The sequence below is a fragment of the Drosophila simulans genome, chromosome 2L (genome assembly GCF_016746395.2).
Source record: "Drosophila simulans strain w501 chromosome 2L, Prin_Dsim_3.1, whole genome shotgun sequence".
Taxonomy (NCBI): domain Eukaryota; kingdom Metazoa; phylum Arthropoda; class Insecta; order Diptera; family Drosophilidae; genus Drosophila; species Drosophila simulans.
The window spans coordinates 4468155-4487150 of NC_052520.2; the positions used below are offsets into that span (position 1 = coordinate 4468155).

Below are 18996 nucleotides of genomic sequence, written 5' to 3' on the forward strand. Positions count from 1 at the left end.
CCCATATCTGGCCCGACCAGATATCTCTCTGCCGGAGAGCGGATCCAGTATTATAAGTGGGGTCTGTCTTGAGAAGCATTACGGGTTAGGCTTGTTCCCGCTCCCCAAAATGCTGGAATATTAATGCGGATTATCTGGCCACCAAGAAGAAGCTACAATTTGCGACACATATGTGAGCACTTGAAGCGCCTAAATGGCCAGATTCAAGTCGAGTGCAAGTGGAATGCTGGCGGAATACTTAATTTAATCAAGTACGCCATCAAACTGATTGTTGATTTATATTTATTTATTTATTTATTTATTAGTTTACAATAAGCGATTACAATTATGTTCGTTTCTCGTTATTAAATACACGTTTTATAAGTACAATTTAACTATTGCTTTCTTTTTACAATAAGAGCCATTCTTATTCCTTATTATTTTCTCATTTATATTTGTTGCCAGTGCAAAAGTTTTGTCTATGTTCAATGTAACTCTATTTAGGGTACGATTTTGAAGCGGTTCTTGTGAAGAAAAATAAAAGTGTGTGGTAATTGTGAACGAGGCGGTTGCTATTTTGTGCACTTGCTTGCATATTCATATTGGCTATGGAATTAAGAAAATAATTTTATGCCTGGCATGGGTTAGGGTTAGCCTGTGATTTAGTTCGGATTTGGGAGTCGAGGTGCTGAAACCTATACACAATAATGCGCTATTTAAAAATACCATAGAGTTTGCCAGTGTATTATTTACAAATTCTGTCTCTTTGTGTACGTGTCTGAGTGCGAGTTTATTTTGTATGGTATTTTACTATAAAGAAAATTCTCTTTCTTCTTAAAGTAGTGACTATACATTTTGTTTACGTTTAATAATATTAATTTAAAACTTCATTTTTAATAATTTATTTATCCAGGCCCGACTCCGCGAACCCGCCATCCCACCAGCTATAATCGCATTGGGAAAAGACATGCTCTGTGAAACGGGCGCCGGAAACGGAAATTCGCTGCATAGTTTCCGGCGCGTTGACAGCTGCGCGCTCTTCCCGATGGAGAATGGCAAGGGGTTTAGGGCAGGGGCAGGGACAAGGGCGCTGGTTCGTTGCCTTTTTAAGTACGCTCTATACTTTTGTCTCTACATATTAGTAAGTTAGTGGAAGTATCTCTTTTGCATTAAAAACAATCACAACAATTTAATATTAATTGACTATAAAACTACAAAAATAATGGTTAATCATAGTAGAGTGTAGTACAAGTAAGTGGTCGAGGGACAGTGGTCAAAATCAAATCCTCCATTAGTCGGTGTTGCGATTAAAATTAAAACAAACCTAGTATTTCCTATGCAATAGATAAGTATCTTTTGTGCGCTGATGACGCCTCAGTGGCAGTTATAGTTATGTTCCCTCAACGAGTTGGTTCCTAGATCCAGATGAAACTGTTCCCACGTCTATAAGCCGGTTAGAGTGGTCTGATTTCTTCGAGATTTGTGTGTGTGTGTGTGTTTTGACTCTTGAGCTTGCCTACAATCCAACTGGGACAATCGTTGGCATATTGTCCAGTGGTTATGGATGATAGACGCGGAAAAGTATCTTATAGACCGAGGCCCAACGATCTCTTACATACATTATGCTAGAGAGTATTCTGGGGTGCATTGTTCGTTTTTCTTGTTGGAAATCAAAGGCAGTTTTCAATTTTAACGGGCGAGTTGAGTTGGTATCTAAATTACAGGAAGTAGTTGCAGTTGTGTGTGCGTGTGTCTGTGCTATAATACAAAGTGTCGTTGCTACTACCCACACCCTAAATATTTATAGGAAGTCTTTAGTTATACATATATAACAGAATTAATATTGGTACTCGACTAATGAAGAAGTTGTCGTTAGAGGACGAGAATTCGTTTGTAGCTGCACTCTCTATGGGTGAATTCCCTCACATCTGTTTTGGCAGTTGGTGGTCTCTATGGGGCAGCTAAACGTACAAACACTACGCGGAATTCTCATGTTAGTAGGAAGGAGAATACTAATCGTTATTACAATTAATAAAATTATTTTCTTAAGCTACTATATTACTTTCGTGCATTCTTGATGCGATTCTCGCTTCGTCATTTTTTGCTTTTTACAATAATTCAATCTTTCATAGTTTCGTTTTACGGCCAATGGAGCCGACTATACTTTCAGCTCACAACTTTACTTTTGTTTTTCTTTTCTTCAATCTTGATAATCTTTCGCGATTTAATCTGTATTGCATAATTCATAACCTTTTGCACTTGCCTTTCAAATATTCACAATGTTTTCTTTTTCATTTTCATTCGATTCTCTTACATACTAAAGATATAGCTAGGTGTTGTGTATCAGTGTATTGTTACGTTACGTTTAGGATATGTAATCCGGCGTTGGCTCGGGCACTGCGTCGGGATTGGAGAACAGCGGATTGGGGAACTCTGGCGGATGGGGCAGGGGCGCAATGGTCTTGGGCCTCCTCCTGTAGGCCATTAGCCAGCAGGAAACTGCCACGGCAACGGCCACAAGAGCCAGCAGTGCCGTGATGACCAGCGCAATGATCAGTCCCACCATAGACACGCAGATGTCCTCTACCCTTTGAGCCGCCGGTTTTACTGTGGGAAAAGGAAATTAAAGTTTGTTATGGTTAGGTTTTTGATCAATTTCAGGAATACTCACTGTTGGCATCATTGAGCCCTTGACCGCTGCGCTTCTCGAATGTCAAAATGGCATTTGATGAGATTGTGATCTCTTCGCGCAGTTGACCCTCCACACCCGAATTCGTGGCAATGGCGGTCGCATCGGTGGAGTTGTCCGCAATGGAGCGGCGACGTCGCCCGAAGGCGTTGTAGCCACCACAATTGACGGGTTGACAGCGTCCAAAGCAGACTCGTATGTTGCACTGGAAGCGGATGTTATCGCTCGATGGGAACTTGAAGGCATTGAAACTGGCCAGCAGGCTGTTCGTGTCCGGATTGTACTCCCAGTTTCCAAAGATACTGGTATCCGTGGCACAGCCATTTTCATCCGTGACCAAATACTCGTTCTGTACATTGTCCTCCATGGTTTTGGCAATACAAGAGCGGGCGAAGCCTCCATAAATGGCTAGATGTGAAAGATACAGATTAGCATACATTTTAATAGGCCCTAACAATATAAGATTCTTACTGGCTGGCTCCACATCCACTTGCAGCTTGAGATTGTCGCCGATCTCTGCAGAGTTGATCTCTTCGCCTTCGTTGGTGATGATGCGCATCTGGCAGATCGGCGGCGGTCCTGTGTTGGCAATTGTTCCGGCAGTCGTCAGCATGGATACGTTAAATCCTAGGGTGACATTCTTCTCGCCCGTCTGGTAGACACACTTGATGTTGTAGGCCTGGGCCTTGTAAGTGACCAGCTTGGGATGCTTCTGGATGACCAGCACGAAGCTTGCCACATCCTTTACAGCCTGCATGCCACAGCTACCGAAGTGGACACGGAAGATCTCGGTACGAGGAACAGTCTCGCCAGCCAGGTTGACCACCCGACGGCACTCCTCGTCCTTGCTGTGACCCTTAACGTATAGCACTCCGTTGAATCCTGGCTCCGTGATGTGGATCTCTACTTGAACGCCATCGGCAAGACAACTGACCACCATATCGGGTCGTGGGAAATCGGTGCGGAAGTTAGTGTGGTTGCAGTGTAGCTCCGGATTGCCCGTGTAACCGGTGATGCACTGGCACTGGGCTCGGTGATTCACCGCGTTACAGAAGGCATTCACTCCGCACACCTTGGTCAGGCAGGGATCTTCACAGGTTTTGGTGTCTAGGTTGCAGAATCGGTTGTCGGCGCACTGATCATTGCTCGTGCACTCTGGCGGCTCCTCCGGCTGGCATTCGCCACGTGGAGTCAGACGGTAGCCCAGATCAATGGGGCAGGTGCAACGGCCGCGCTCATCGATCACCATTCCGCGCTCCAAGGCGCACACACAGTGACCACTCTCGTCGATACGGAAGCCTTGCTCCTCTCGGCATGGGGTGCAGTATTCGTAGATATCCAAAGCGGTTCCAGGTGGGCAAACACATTGTCCATCCACATCTCGAACGAAGCCCTTCTCGATGACGCACAGCGAACGCTTGTCGCACTGCACGGCTGGGTTGCCAGTGTAGCCTTCAAGGCACTCACAGATCATCGTCCTCACGGGCAAGGTATCACGGACACTGCAGAAGGCATTGACTCCGCATGGTTGGGTGGCATTGCACGGATTCACACACTCTCCGCGCAGACAGGCTTTCTGGCTGGGACAGTCCGCATCGCTTATGCAGATGGGAATGTGTCGTTCCGATTCGCAGCCATTCTTTCCGGGCACGGTTCCTGGTGGACAGGCGCACTGTGGTCGGTGATGATACACCTTGCACAGCTCGTCCTGGGCACATAAAGCTGTTGTTGTACAAGGATCATTACATTTGCCATTGACGCACGCCTTGTCCGTTGGACATTCGTCGTCTGAGCGACATCCCAACGGAGTACAAGCAATCCTGGCATTTCCACCATGTCCTGGGATGCACTCGCATACCGCACGATGCTCGATGGCCAAGCACTGGGCATTGGATCCACACTGTTCACCCTGACAGGCAGGAATGCAGAGCTGGTTGCGGCACACGTGAGTACCCGGGCAATCTGAGTTGATACTGCACTCGATCTTGGAGCACTCAAACTCTGGGTTACCCTCAAATCCTTGGCGACAAGTGCATACGGGTTTATGATCCTTAATACGGCATTCGGCATTCAAGCCACAGTTGCAAGGATCTCGGCAGACGCTGTTCAGGCAGGACTTGTCTGCCGGGCAATCTGAGTCCGAGATGCAACCTCCAACCTCCTTGATTCCTGGCGTAGGCTTACAGCCTCCCTTTCCTCTGCTGACATAGCCATCCGGACAGATACATAGCATCGTACGCACCGGTGAGGTAGGAGTCACCTCGCAGATAGCAGGCCGTTGGCAGGGTTCCAATACAACGCATGGATCCACGCACTGTTCGTTGATGCAGGCCTGGCGACCGGGACAATCAGTGTCCAACTGGCAGATGGGTTGTGGCGGCGGTCGGCAGTCCACGTATGGATTGCCCAGGAATTCGGCAGGACAGCGGCACACGGCCAGATGGTTCTGAGCCCTGCACTCCGCACGCGGGGCACACGGGTTGTGGTAGACGCAGGGATTCACGCACTGCTCGTTCTGGCAGGTCTTGTCCGTAGGACAGTCGTTGTTGCTGCTGCAGCCAATGACACGACAACGCTCGTAGGGATTTCCTCGATAGCCACTCAGACAGCGGCACTGGGCACGGTTCGATTGCACGTAGCACTCGGCGTTGGGTCCACAGGGATCGTTGATCAGGCATGGGTTGATGCAGTCACCGTTGATGCAGGCCTTGCCCGAATCACACTCACCGTCCACGCGACATCCAATGGATCGACAGGAGGCATAGGGATTACCCTCAAATCCGTCCTGGCAACTGCATACGGCGCGATGTTGAGTGACTTGGCAGACGGCGTTAGTTCCACAGTTGCATGGATTGCGGCACTGAGCGTGTATGCAGGCCTCTTGGTCGGGACAGTCCTGGTCGCTCTCGCAGCCAGGTTGCCTGGGCGGCACCATTTTACGGCACGCTCCACTGGCATCGGGCACCTCGTACTCGGCACACTCGCAAACCATAGTTCGTACTGGAACGCTATTTAGGACACTGCACTGAGCAGTTGGATGGCATGGTGAGAGCACAGCGCACGGATCTTGACACTTGTCGTCGATGCAGGCCAGTTTACTTGGGCAATCTCCATCATCTCGGCAGACGGGCTCAACAGGTCTGGGTTCGCAATAAGCGTACGGGTTACCCAATGGCAACTGATCCGGACAACGGCAAACAGCGCGATGCTGCAGAGCCTGACAAATGGCATTCTGGGCGCACGGATTACGTTGACCACATGGGCTAACACATTCGTTTGACACGCAGGCCAGGTTCGATGCACAGTCGTAGTCCGAGTGGCATTCCAAGCGCAAACAACGCACAAACGGATCACCCTCCAATCCCACGGGACAGCGGCAATTGGCGCGATGGTTACGTCCGTAACACTCGGCATTAAGGGCACAAGGATCGCTGGCCAGACAGGGATTGATACATTCGCGGTTCACACACTGCTTGTCTCCGCTGCACTCGTCATCCGACTGGCAGCCAATGGGTGCACATCCAAACTGAGCATTTCCGGAGAATCCAGGCTTGCAGTAGCAGATCGGATGGTGATTCTTCACCGTGCACTCGGCATTGGGTCCACAGTTGCAAGGACTGGCGCACTGGGTGTTGATGCAGGCCTCGTTCGAGGGGCAATCGGTGCTAGACTTGCAGCCCACCAGTATCACATCGGAAGCTATGGAGATGGAATGGAAATTAGTATTGCTAAAAATGTGAAGAAAGTTAAGGAATACTTACGTGGCAGGCAGCGCTCTTGAGGGTTACCGGAATAACCAGGTGGACAGCGGCAGATGGCCTTTCGCTGCTGCACATGGCAGTAGGCACCAATTCCACAGTCATCCGCGGCACACGGACTGATGCAAATCTCGTTGCGACAAATTTGGTCCCTGGGACAATCGTCGTTGCGGGAGCAGCCAGGATTGGGGATTCGTGGTACATCAACTTCTGTAGTGTAGCATTCGATGCGGGGATTGCCTTGGAAGCCCTTAGGGCAGTTGCACTGAGCATAGTGATCCCGAGCTGTACACTGGGCATTGACGCCACATCTCTCCAGTCGGCAGGCATCCAGACAGTTTCCATGTGAACAGACCTCGGTATTGGCGCACTCAGAATTGTGCTGGCAGCCGGAGATGACCTTTGGTACAGTGATGGGCACGCAGTTGCGTGAGATATCCGTCACTGTATCGCCGGGGCACTTGCATGCCATGGCTCGCTTTGGAAGGGTATCCAAGACCGTACAAGTCTGCTGCGGAGTACAAACATGTGGCGTGGCGCAAGGATCTGCGCAGCGCTCATTGATGCAAGCCAATTTCGATGGACAGTCCGCATCCTGGATACACTGGGGCTTGGGCGTCTTCACTGGAATATCGCACTGCACATGTGGATTGCCCTGGTAACCGGGTCGGCACTCGCACTGCGGCTGATGGCGACGACCCACACAGATGGCGTTTAGGGCACAGGTCTCCTGATCGCAAACCGGTCGGCAAACGCGATTCAATCGATCGCAGGCTTCGTGATCCGCACAATCCTCGTTGTACTGGCAGTGTCCAGTGATGCAGGAGATGAAGGGATTTCCCTGAGTTCCGGTTGGACAGATGCACACAGCTTGGTGGTTCTGAGCCAGGCACTGGGCCCCATTGCCGCAACGCACTTGGCCATGAGTGCAGGGATCTACGCAGTTTTCGTTCAAGCAGGTCTTGTCATACGGACAGTCGGCGTTGATCTTGCATTCAGCTGTAGGATCAAGGATTACATCAGTCTATGTACTAAAGGGTGTTTCATATGGAGTACTTACGTTTGTAGCATTGAACTTGTGGGTCACCACCCCAACCAGCTGGACAGAAGCAAATAGGTCGGGAGTTCTGGACGCGGCACTCGGCATTTCCGGCACATGGATTGGCCTCGGCACAAGGATCCTGGCAACGCTTATTGATGCAGGCCGTGGTCGGCTGGCATTCCGAATCGTGGGTGCAGCCAGTCTTGATTTCAGCTGGAAGTATAACACATTATTAGTGGATTCAGTTTTATCCTAATTATAAGTGGTAGCTTACGTGGCTCGTAGCAGTTGGTGAATGGATCTCCCTGTGTCCTCTCGGGACAGCTGCAAATGGCGCGATGTTGTTGGGCCAAACACTGGGCGCTTCGAGCGCAAGGCGATGCATCCAGACAGGGATTTACGCAGTTTCCGCCGCGACAGGCTTCCGTATCCTGGCACTGATCATGTGACGTACAGCCCTGATCACGTGGGGGTTCTGAGCAAAAAAAATCATGGATTAGAGTTTGTTCCAAAGTAAATGTATGATTGCTAAATGTTTATGTGCAACAGTTAAGAGTTATAGAGTGCAGTCAAAATATATATAGGTGCAACTGCTCAGGATAATGGTTTTGCATCACTATAAATGGGATTGTAATTAAAGATAAATATTTGTAAAAGCACTTTATAAAAAACCTGCTGCTGCAATGAGAAAAGCAAACTCAAAAATAAAGCGTATTTAAATAAGCTGAAATGACGAGTTCCAAAAGCTAGGTTGAGCTAATCAACCCACTCTAGGGCTCCATGTGATCTTTCCACCAGCCATATCTTACCTTTGTGACATCCAATGTCGGCTTCACCCACATAGCCAGGTAGGCAGCTGCACATCATGGTGCGCAGAGGGAGTGTGTCGACCACTTCGCAGATGGCATTGGCGCCACACGGATGCGTGACATCGCACGGGTTCTTGCACTCGCCGCCGAAGCAGGCCAGTTTGCTGGGACACTCTGCATCCATGGTGCAGCCCTCCGGTTGTGTTGGCACAAGATCACACCTTACGGTCGGGTTGCCACTGAAGCCAGCTGGACAACGGCACTGGGCACGATGGTTCTCCACGCGGCACTGGGCTCCAATGCCACAGTTGCACGGGTCTTCGCAACGTTCATTACGGCAGGCGAGGTGGAAAGCACATTCGTCATCGGATCGGCACTCTGGACGTTCGCAACGCACCAGAGGATTGCCGCGGTATCCCTCCAGGCAATGGCACCTAGCTCGGTGATTGAAGTCAGCCCGACAAATGGCTCCCGTTCCGCACTGTGTGAAACCACAAGGATCAACGCACTGCTGGTTAACACAAGCCTCGTTGGCGGCACATTCACCGTCCGATCGGCATCCCAGAAGGTAGCAGTTCTGCAAGGCGTTTCCAGTATATCCCTCATTGCAGACGCACAATGGCCGGTGGAGCTGGACATGGCAACGCGCCTGTGGGGCGCAGATGTTCGATTGCTCGCATGGATTGCGGCAAACTTGGTTGATGCAGGCCTTGTCATTGGTGCAATCACCGTCACTGATGCATTCCGGTTTGGGCTCTGGCTCCGGTAGCTGCCTCAGACACTGAGCGTACGGAGAACCGTAGAACTCCGGTGGGCAGCTGCAAACAGCCTTGTGGTTGATGGCCCGGCAGATGGCATTGATGCCACAGGCATTCAGGCAAGGGTCACGGCACTTTTGGCTAACACACGCCCTGTCGCGGGAACAATCCTCGTTGATAACGCATTCCGGATAACTGCAGGTGGCAGCTCCATTGTAAACGCGACAGATTCCGTTGCTTCGGCACGGCGAAGGCTGGCAGGGATCGATAGGCTCAGCCTGGCGTGGTTCCTCGCACTGGACGAACGGATTGCCCACCATGTTGGCAGGGCAACTACACACCGGGCTGTGGTTGATCGTTTGGCAAACAGCTCCGAATCCACACTCTCCCACGCAGGCATCCACGCACTTGGAGTTGATGCAAGCCCGATCCTTGGCACAGTCCGAACTGAGGGTGCATTCAGGGCGACATCCCTGGGCCAGCGGATTTCCGAAGAATCCGGGCAGGCACTCGCACACGGCCTTCTCGTTCTGAATTCGGCAAATCGAATTGGGTCCACACGGGGACGGGTAGCAAGGATCCGACGGAGGAGGTGGTGTTACCTGACGGGTACACTGTGCAAACGCGTTGCCAGTGTAGCCCGGCGGGCAGGAGCAGATCGGTATGTGGTTGTTCATGGTGCAAATGGCCTCTAGTCCGCAAACTCCTGGACAAGGATCCTGGCACTTGCTGCGGATGCAAGCCTGATTGGCCGGACACTCGGAGTTGCCCACACATTCGGGGCGACAGCCCTCGTAGGGATTGCCGATGTACTCCAGTTGGCTGCACTCGCATACGTAGTTCTCTCCTTGAACGCGGCACACGGCATTGGTTCCGCAGGGCGAAGGGTAGCAAGGATTCTTGGGAGTTGGTGGTGGTTTTGGTTCGTCTGAAAACGTTAATATTCATATGTTAGGATGCTATATCAAAATAAGATATTCTTATGGGCCCTGCCTAATTACAATATGCAAACTTGTTTGGGGTTCTTAAATGTTAAGAGAAACATTTATAAATTGGCGCAGGGGGTTTATGATTTTTGGGTAATATTCCTGTTTAAAAGGACTTAAAATTGGGAGACTCTGGTTTTAAGATATGGGGTTAGATTCTGGATTTGGGTGTCGTTACTTGGTAAAATCTTACCACGTGGTTTGGGCAGGCAAATTCGGAATGGATCACCCGTCATGCCCACGGGGCACTGACAGTTCGGAATGTGAAGGCTGACCGTACACTGGGCACTCTGGCCACAGCTTCCGGGACAGGGATCGCGGCACTTCTGGTTCATGCAGGCCAGGGTATTGGCACACTCATCGTGGCTTACACACTCCGGTCGGCAATTTGGCGGGGTACCCTGGAACTCCTGCAGGCAGCGACACTCCGCTTGTCCATTTACATTCGTGCACTGCGAGTTGGGACCACAGGGTGAGGGTTGGCAAGGATCGCGCACTGGTTCTGGTACTCTGGGAACTGGAATGGGGTTGCACCGCACAAACGCATTTCCTGTGTATCTCGGAATGCACTCGCAATGGGCTCTATGCTGGATCGCCTGGCACACTGCATTTAGACCACATTTGCCTGGACACGGGTCCACACACTTGTTGTTAATGCAGCTGTGCACTTGGGAGCAATCAGAGCTGGAGTAGCACTCCAAACGGCAATTGGGCGGCTGACCAAAGTATCCGGCTAGGCAAGAACAGATGGCGTTGCCATTCCTCTCTAGACACTGGGCATTTGCTCCGCACGGCGAGGGTTGGCATGGATTGGATATCGTTGGAGGTGGTGGATCATCGCGAATTGGCTGGCAGGACACGAACGCATTGCCCGCCATCCGCTCGGGGCAGTGGCACATGGCAATGTGGTTAACGGCATCGCAGAGAGCATTGAGACCACAGTGGCCTGGGCAAGGATCAACGCACTTCTGGTTGACACACGCTCTATTCCTGGGACAATCAGAGTTCAAAACACATTCGGGACGGCATCCAGTGTAAGGATCACCATGATACTCTGGCAGGCAAGAGCACTGGCCATTGTTGCACAGAGCATTGGCTCCGCAGGGCGAAGGCTGGCAGGGATCGGAGGGAGCTGCAAGAGAAATGGGGCCTAGCTTAGGGAAATCTTCTTGGCTTTCAGGTAAAAGGTCGGGCATACTCTTCGGAGGCGGTGGTGGTGGCAGAACTCGGCAGCTGGTAAACGGATCTCCTGTGTAACCAGCGGGACACGAACAACTGGGCGTATGATTGATGACACTGCACTGGGCAGCAAAGCCACAGGCTCCAGGACAAGGATCGCGACACTTCTCGTTGATGCAGGCCAGATTACTGGGACACTCCGCATTGATGGTACATTCCGGACGGCAGTTCGGCGCCGCTCCCACATAATTGGGAAGGCAGCTGCAACTAGCTCCGCCATTGACCACCCGGCATTGGGAGTAGGGTCCACAAGGTGATGGCACGCAAGGATCGCGGATATCATTCGATTTCGGCGGTTGTGGAGGCGGTACTGGCAGACAGCGGGTCAGAGCATCTCCGGTGAATCCGGGCTGACACGAGCACAGCGGACTGTGATTGCGCACATGGCACTGGGCATTCAAGCCACATGCTCCTGGACAAGGATCCTGGCACTTCTGGTTAATGCACGCCCTATCCGCTGGACACTCGGCGCTGATCACACATTCCGGACGACACGAGGGCGGTGTGCCCACAAACTCCGGGAGGCAGGAGCAGATAGCCTGCCCTTGGGACTCGCGACACTGAGAATTGGCACCGCAAGGCGACGGCTGACAGGGGTTTACGTATTCCGGTGCAGGGGCTAAAGGAAGTCAAAGGTGGGATTTTTAAAATTTGCATTATAGCGGGCCAAAAGCGAAGCATTGTTAAAGGCAACCAAAAGCGAGATTAATTATTTCTAAAGCTAGCATATTGTCACTGAGCATAATCGATGGAAGAGACCAAGGAACACTTGATGGTTTTATATTTAAACAAATGAGGTAGCTTAAAGGTATCGGTATTGCTTAAACACAATATATTTTTTAAGATTTCACCTTAATATCACAGAACATTAATGGTCACGTTGAGATCATAGCGTAGAGATCAAAAATGTATGAGGATTAAGTCGTAATGGGTAGATTAGGGCACTTAAAAGGAGAAGATAACTGAGGCAGAGAATTGAGTACAGCGTTGTTGTTTGCAGCATTAGGAAGTAGTCGGATTTAGTTCGGCATTGAAAAGTTCTCCCAAAATATCACAGAATATTATCAATGGACTTATATGTTCGTTGTAAGACAGAGCAGAACTATTCGAGTAAGGCGTTGTTGTTTAAAGAAGAAGTTCGCATTAGGGTCGGTTTTAGATAGCTGAAGTAAGGAGATTTTTTCTTACGTTCACGCTGTGGTATGTGACAGCTGTGATAGGGATTGCCCACATGGCCCCTGTGACATTCGCAAACTGGGCTGTGGTTAATGACCTGACAGAGGGCATTAAGACCACAAACGCCGGGACAAGGATCGCGACACTTTTCGCTCATGCAAGCCATGTGGCTTGGACAGTCCGAGTTGACGGTGCATTCGGGTCGGCAAATCTCAGAGGGATTGCCATAGTAACCCGGCAGGCATTGGCAAACGCTCAAGTCGTTGTGCGGCTGACAGAATGCGTTTACGCCACAGGGACTGGGATTGCAAGGCAGGATCACCACGGCAGCTGGACTCGGCTCTGGTCGAGAGCAAAGGCTGTAGGCATTGCCCACATAGCCCTCGGGACAATAGCACACAGGACTGTGGGCCACCGCACGACAGAGAGCTGAGAAACCACAGCTGCCGGGACAGGGATCAATGCACTTGTAGTTACGGCACGCCTTGTCCGCCGGACAGTCAGCGCTGTTCACGCACTCCGGCCGACAGAAGGGCGGGGTGCCATGATACTGGGGCAGGCAGGAGCAGCGAGCTCCGCCGGACGTGGCTTGGCACTCGGAGTTCGGGCCACAAGGCGAGGGCTGGCAGGGATTCACTTCATCGCGCTCTACAGGGGGAATAACTAAAACAGTGTTGTTAGATAAGTGGTCTTTTCGCTTGGGCGATTTTTCTGGTATACCTATGGGTTGACAGGCCAGTAGGGGATTACCCGTCAAATGGGGTGGACACACACACAAGGGACCGTGGTTCTGGACATGACAAATGGCACGAATGCCACAAGCTCCGGGACAAGGATCGCGACACCTGAGATTCAGACAGTATTTGTCGAGGGGACAGTCCGAGTTGGAGGTACACTCCGGACGACAGCCTGGTGCCGTGCCAATGAAATTCGGGAGGCAGTAGCAAATCGCCTGCTCATGATATGCTCTGCACTGGGAATTGGGTCCACAGGGAGTGGGCTGGCAGGGATTCATCGGAGCACGTTGTGGCACGATGGCAGGCAAGGTTGTAGGTGCTGGCGGTTGGGATTGAGGCTTGGGTTTTGGATCACATCTCACAAAGGCATCGCCCTGCATTCCTTCCGGACAAGAGCAGGTCGCCACATGGTTGTACACATGGCACAAGGCCTGTAGTCCACAAGTGCCTGGACACGGATCCTTGCACTTTTGTTGAATGCAAGCCTTATCCCTGGCGCAATCTGTATTGAGAACACATTCTGGCCTACAGCCAACATAGGGATCTCCTCGATATTCAGGAATGCAGCTGCACTTTCCATTATTGCACACAGCGTTTGGTCCGCAAATGGATGGATAACATGGATCCTTCGCCTCAATCGGCTCACGTTGAATAGGAACTATAGGTGTACGTTGACAGGAAATAAATGGATTTCCGGTATAGCCAGTCTGGCAGTAACAATTAGGCACATGTTCATGCACACGGCACACGGCATTGTAAGCACAAGATCCTGGACAAGGATCTCGGCACTTTTCGTTAATGCAGGCCAATGATGATGGACAGTCCGAATTAATTACGCATTCTGGTCGGCAATTCGGTGGAGTTCCTCTGTAATTGGGTAGGCAAACACAGGCAGCTACTCCAAATCGATTGTGACAATGAGAGTAGGGACCACACGGCGATGGATAGCACGAGTTGAACTCGAAATCTGGTTTGGCCACATCGTAATGGGGGCGACCTGGTGTTGGCTGTGGAACGGATGGAACATTAACCACACCGGGAATTGCTTGTGGCTTCTGAGTATCGTGATAAACCTCTTGCACAGGATTTTGGGGTGTTGATGGTATAGGCTCCGGTATCGAGGGAACGTTGATGATGCCAGGCTTTGGAATTGGTGCTTGATAAGATGGCTCTGATGGCAAAATAATCACTCCAGGAGTCGATGATGGTACAGGCTGGGGCACCGAGGGAATATTTATAATTCCAGATACTGGAGGCTTTGGCTGTACTGTTGGGTAACTGACATTCTGGTAAGATGGCTTTTGAGTTGGATACGTAGGTTGTGGCACAGATGGAATGTTGATAACTCCTGGGGTAGGCTGTGGTCTCTGGGTTTCATATTGAACATCCTGTATAGGATGCTGAGTGGTTGGAGTTGATGGTTGTTGTACCGACGGAATGTTTATAATTCCGGGCTGCTGAACCAAAGGTGGTGGCGTTGGTTGTTGCGGAATATTGATCACACCAGGAGTTGGCGATGGCAACGGTTGAGGCACTGAAGGAATGTTAATAATTCCAGGTGCAGGAGGAGTTGGGAACGGTTGAGGCACTGAAGGAACATTAATAATTCCAGGTGAAGGAGGCTGTGGCGTTGGTTGCGGGATCGATGGAATGTTTACAATTCCTGGAGTTGGTACTGAGATCGGTGGTGATGCTTGCGAGGGAATATTTATCACTCCAGATGTGGGTGTTGATACGGGTTGAGGCAGTGATGGAATATTTACTATTCCTGGTACAGGAGGACTTGGTTGTGGAGCTGGGTAAGTAACATCCTGAATCGGTGGATTACGATGTGGATATGTTGGTTGAGGCACTGATGGAATGTTATGAATGGTTGGTCTTGGAGCTGGTATATGTAGAACTGGTGCCGGAACGTAGATCGGTTGCTGTGGCACTGGGTATACGGGTCTTGGTGGCGAAGGAATATTGATCACACCCGGTCTAGATGGCGGCGGCGGGTAGTACACGTCATATATAGCAGGCCGTTCCACAACCGGAGATTGATACGTGGGATGCACGGGCTGTGCCACTGAAGGTATATTAACAACACCTGGTTGAGGACCGGGAGTAGGATGTGCTGGTGATGGTACAAGCACGGGACGTTGCGTAACTGGAGGCGGTGGTGGTGGCACCGATGGAATGTTAACTACTCCAGGTTGGTGTGGTATTGCAGATGGAGGTGTTGGATAGTTAACGTCGTAAACAGGTGCCTGTGGCGTAGGATAAGCAGGTTGTGGAACTGAAGGCACATTTATAACTGATGGCCCGGTGGTTGGTTTCGGTTGCTCCTGGGATGGTATATATATAGGAGGTTGAGGAGTCGGTGCCACTGGCGTTGGGTACGATGGTATGTTAAGAACGCCTGGCTGTTGAGGAACTGAAGGCGGCGATGGATAATTAAATTCGTGGACTGGTGGATTGGGTGCAGGATGCACTGGCTGTGGGGCTGAAGGAATGTTTACTACTCCAGGCTTTTGAGGAATAGGAGACGGTGTTGTTGAATAATTGACGTCATAAACGGGAACCTGCGATGTTGGGTATTCTGGTTGCGTTACGGATGGAATATTAATTACTCCAGGCTTTGGAGCTGGTGACGGGCTCTGAGGGGACGGTATAAAAACGGGAGGATGTTGTGGTGGCGTTGTTGGATGCGGCGCAGACGGTATATTGATAACTCCCGGTTGAACTGGTTTCTGAGGTGATGGTGGCGTTGGATAGTTCACCGGCGGATTTGGAGCAGGATATGCTGGACTTGGCACCGATGGAATATTAACTACGCCGGGTTGTTGGGGAATAGGACTTTGAGTAGTAGGATAGTTTGCATCATAAATGGGGCTTTGCGGCGTTGGATATCCAGGTTGTGAAACTGAAGGAATATTAATAACTCCAGGTTGCGGTGTGGGTGATGGGTTCCCGGGCGAAGTTATAAACACAGGTCTCTGAGATGTCGGAGGCACCGGTCGAGGTGCCGAAGGAATGTTCACGACCCCGGGTTGTTGGGAAACTGGCGTTGTTGGGTAGTTGACATTGTAAACAGGTGGTTGAGGTGATGGGTAAACTGGCTGTGGCACAGATGGTATATTCACAACTCCCGGTTTTTCGGGATTCGCCGGTTGCGGAGGTGGATAGTTTACATTGTATTGTGGTGACTGGGGCGTAGGATATATCGGTTGAGGGGCAGAGGGAATATTTACTATTCCCGGTTGTTGTTGTTGCACGTACACCAGATCGGGTATAGCGACCGGATATGGAGGAGAAGGCGTGTCATATATTTGGGGTCGCACAGCTGTTAAGAGTGAAATATTGGCAAAATTTATATTAACCGATTTTTGAACTCCATAAGAACTTGAATTAATATTCTTACGTTTTGGGGTTTCGTAGCACCGTGTGAATGGATCACCCGTATGCGAAGAAATGCAATAACATATGGGACTATGATAGTGCACGCGACACTCCGCATTAATACCACAAACTCCAGGACAAGGATCAACGCACTTGTGATGGACGCAAGCCTTATCATAAGAACACTCCGAGTTTAGAGTACACTCGGGTCGACAATTGGGTGGGGTTCCATAGAATTCGGGTAAACAGGAGCACACGGCCTCATTAAGCGACGGATGACACTGGGCATTGGGTCCACAATGTGAGGGATCACAGGGGGTCAAGGGAGCTAAAAGGGTTGACGCAAACATATGATTTGGATTATCTAAGTTGGTGGCGGGTTTGTCATTGCATTTATGCTTACATTCTTGGACTATTGGAACAGGCGAGCAGTACGACAAGGGATTTCCAGTGTACCCACTGAAACACCTGCACTGTGGCAAATGATCAAGGACATGACACTCGGCATTCAGGCCACAAGTTCCGGGACATGGATCGCGACATTTCTGTTGTACACAAGCTCTACTTGAGGGACAATCGGAGTTCAGAATACACTCGGGTCGGCAGGCTTCGTAGGGGTTGCCAAAATAGTCCGGCAGACAGACGCAGGAGACCACTCCTCTTCGTTGATTGCATTGCGCGTTTGCCCCACAGGGATTTGGTTCACAACCATTGATGAATGGTTCCTCATACTGCAGCACTTGTATGGCTGTTGTGGGAGGTGTTGATGGAATCTCAGGACGTGTGGGGGGCAGACAAGAGTTGAACGGATTACCCACCAAACCAGGAGCACAAACGCAGTTTGGCTGGTGGTTGTACGTTCTACAAATGGCATTGTACCCGCACAGGCCGGGACATGGATCCTGGCACTTCCGATTAATACATGCCCTGTCACTGGGACACTCGCTGTTGGCAATGCATTCGGGTCGACAGTATGGCGGTACTCCCAGGTATTCCGTCAGACATCGGCAAACTGCGTTGCCTCCCTCATTACTGCATTGAGCATGAGGACCACAGGGAGATGGCAAACAGGGATCAATTGGTTGACGCTGAACTGGTGCGTAATCCGCCCTAATCAAGTGGCACTCGGAGTACGGACTACCGGTGTATCCAGCAGGGCAAACACACTGTGGACTGTGGTTAATTACATGACATTGAGCTAGGTGACCACAAGCACCGGGGCAGGGATCACGGCATTTCTGATTTACACAGGCCAAACTGGGTGGACACTCTGGATCGCTGACACACTCGGGTCGACATGCTGGTGGGCTGCCATAATAACCGGGACGGCAAGTGCAAATGGCCTGCGAACCAACTTCCCGACACTCTCCATGGTGTCCACAAGGTGAAGGCTGGCAGGGATGGAGCTCCACGGGTGCTTGAAGAGGTGTCTGCTGGCACAGGACAAAAGGATTGCCTTGATAGCCAACCGGACACTGACACATGGCCACATGATTGTGTACCTGACATGTGGCTCCTGATCCGCACGTTCCGGGACACGGGTCCAAGCAACGATTACGGATGCAGGCCTTATCCCACGGACACTCAGTACTTAGTACGCACTCTGGGCGACAGCCCACGTAGGGATCACCCTGGTACAGGGGCAAACAACTACAGACACCGTTAGAACACTGTGCATTGGGACCGCATGGTGAGGGCTGACAAGGATCATCGGCTACGACGGTAACTGGTGTTGGAGGAGGCGCGGGAGCAGGGTAACAGCGGTAGAAGGGATCGCCTACATAACCATCGGGGCATGAACAGCTAGGCACGTGATTGAGCACATCACAGCGCGCGTTTAGACCACAAGCCCCGGGGCAGGGATCCACGCACCTTTGATTGACACAGGCTCTATGGCTGGGGCAATCTGAATTCTGTGTGCACTCCGGTCGGCAGTATGGTGGAGTACCATAGTAGGAGGTAAGACAAGAGCATACCGCTTGTTCGTACTCCACGCGACACTGAGCAAACTGTCCACAGGGCGAGGGCACACAGGGGTCTCTATAGATTACTGGTGAGTCCCTAATCAGTTGGGGCGGAGGCAAGGGCTGGCAGCGCATGAACGCATCACCTGTATAACCAGGATGACACGAGCAATAAGCTCTATGCTGATGCGCTCGACAAATGGCGTTCTGACCACAAGCACCCGCGCAAGGATCGGTGCATCTTCTGCCCACGCAGGCTTTATCATTGGGACATTCGGGATTAGTGGTGCACTCGGGTCGACAAGCAGGCGGGGAACCATAGTAGTCGGGTAGACAGCGGCACACTGCTTGACCCTGAGACTCTGTGCACTGTGAGTTGGGACCACATGGCGAGGGTTGGCAGGGATTAAAGTGCACAACTTGGACTGCTAAGGGGGGACATAAGAGTGCAGATTGGGGATACATTGGTGGGTTAGTG

At 51.0% G+C, this 18996-nt stretch overlaps 1 protein-coding gene across 6 annotated transcripts in view; it reads right to left on the minus strand.

Annotated features, from left to right (window-relative positions):
- Nucleotides 1-264: 264 nt before the first annotated feature.
- Nucleotides 265-18996, minus strand: part of LOC6730979 — a 96101-nt gene continuing 77369 nt past the window's right edge. For 2 of the 6 annotated variants that reach the window (XM_039292916.2, XM_039292887.2), the window contains exons 35-43: nucleotides 11220-11879; nucleotides 10215-11153; nucleotides 8278-9963; nucleotides 7743-7943; nucleotides 7487-7681; nucleotides 6430-7425; nucleotides 3140-6367; nucleotides 2651-3076; nucleotides 265-2586 (exon numbers count right to left, since the gene is read on the minus strand). In XM_039292916.2, the coding sequence (XP_039148850.1) occupies nucleotides 2345-2586; nucleotides 2651-3076; nucleotides 3140-6367; nucleotides 6430-7425; nucleotides 7487-7681; nucleotides 7743-7943; nucleotides 8278-9963; nucleotides 10215-11153; nucleotides 11220-11879 (8573 nt within the window). In that variant the 3' untranslated portion in view covers nucleotides 265-2344. Of the gene's footprint in view, nucleotides 2587-2650; nucleotides 3077-3139; nucleotides 6368-6429; nucleotides 7426-7486; nucleotides 7682-7742; nucleotides 7944-8277; nucleotides 9964-10214; nucleotides 11154-11219; nucleotides 11880-12448; nucleotides 13100-13156; nucleotides 16499-16576; nucleotides 16883-16957; nucleotides 18947-18996 lie in introns of all 6 variants that reach the window. The other 4 variants (XM_039292917.2, XM_039292888.2, XM_039292872.2 and 1 more) reach the window with 3 other exon arrangements.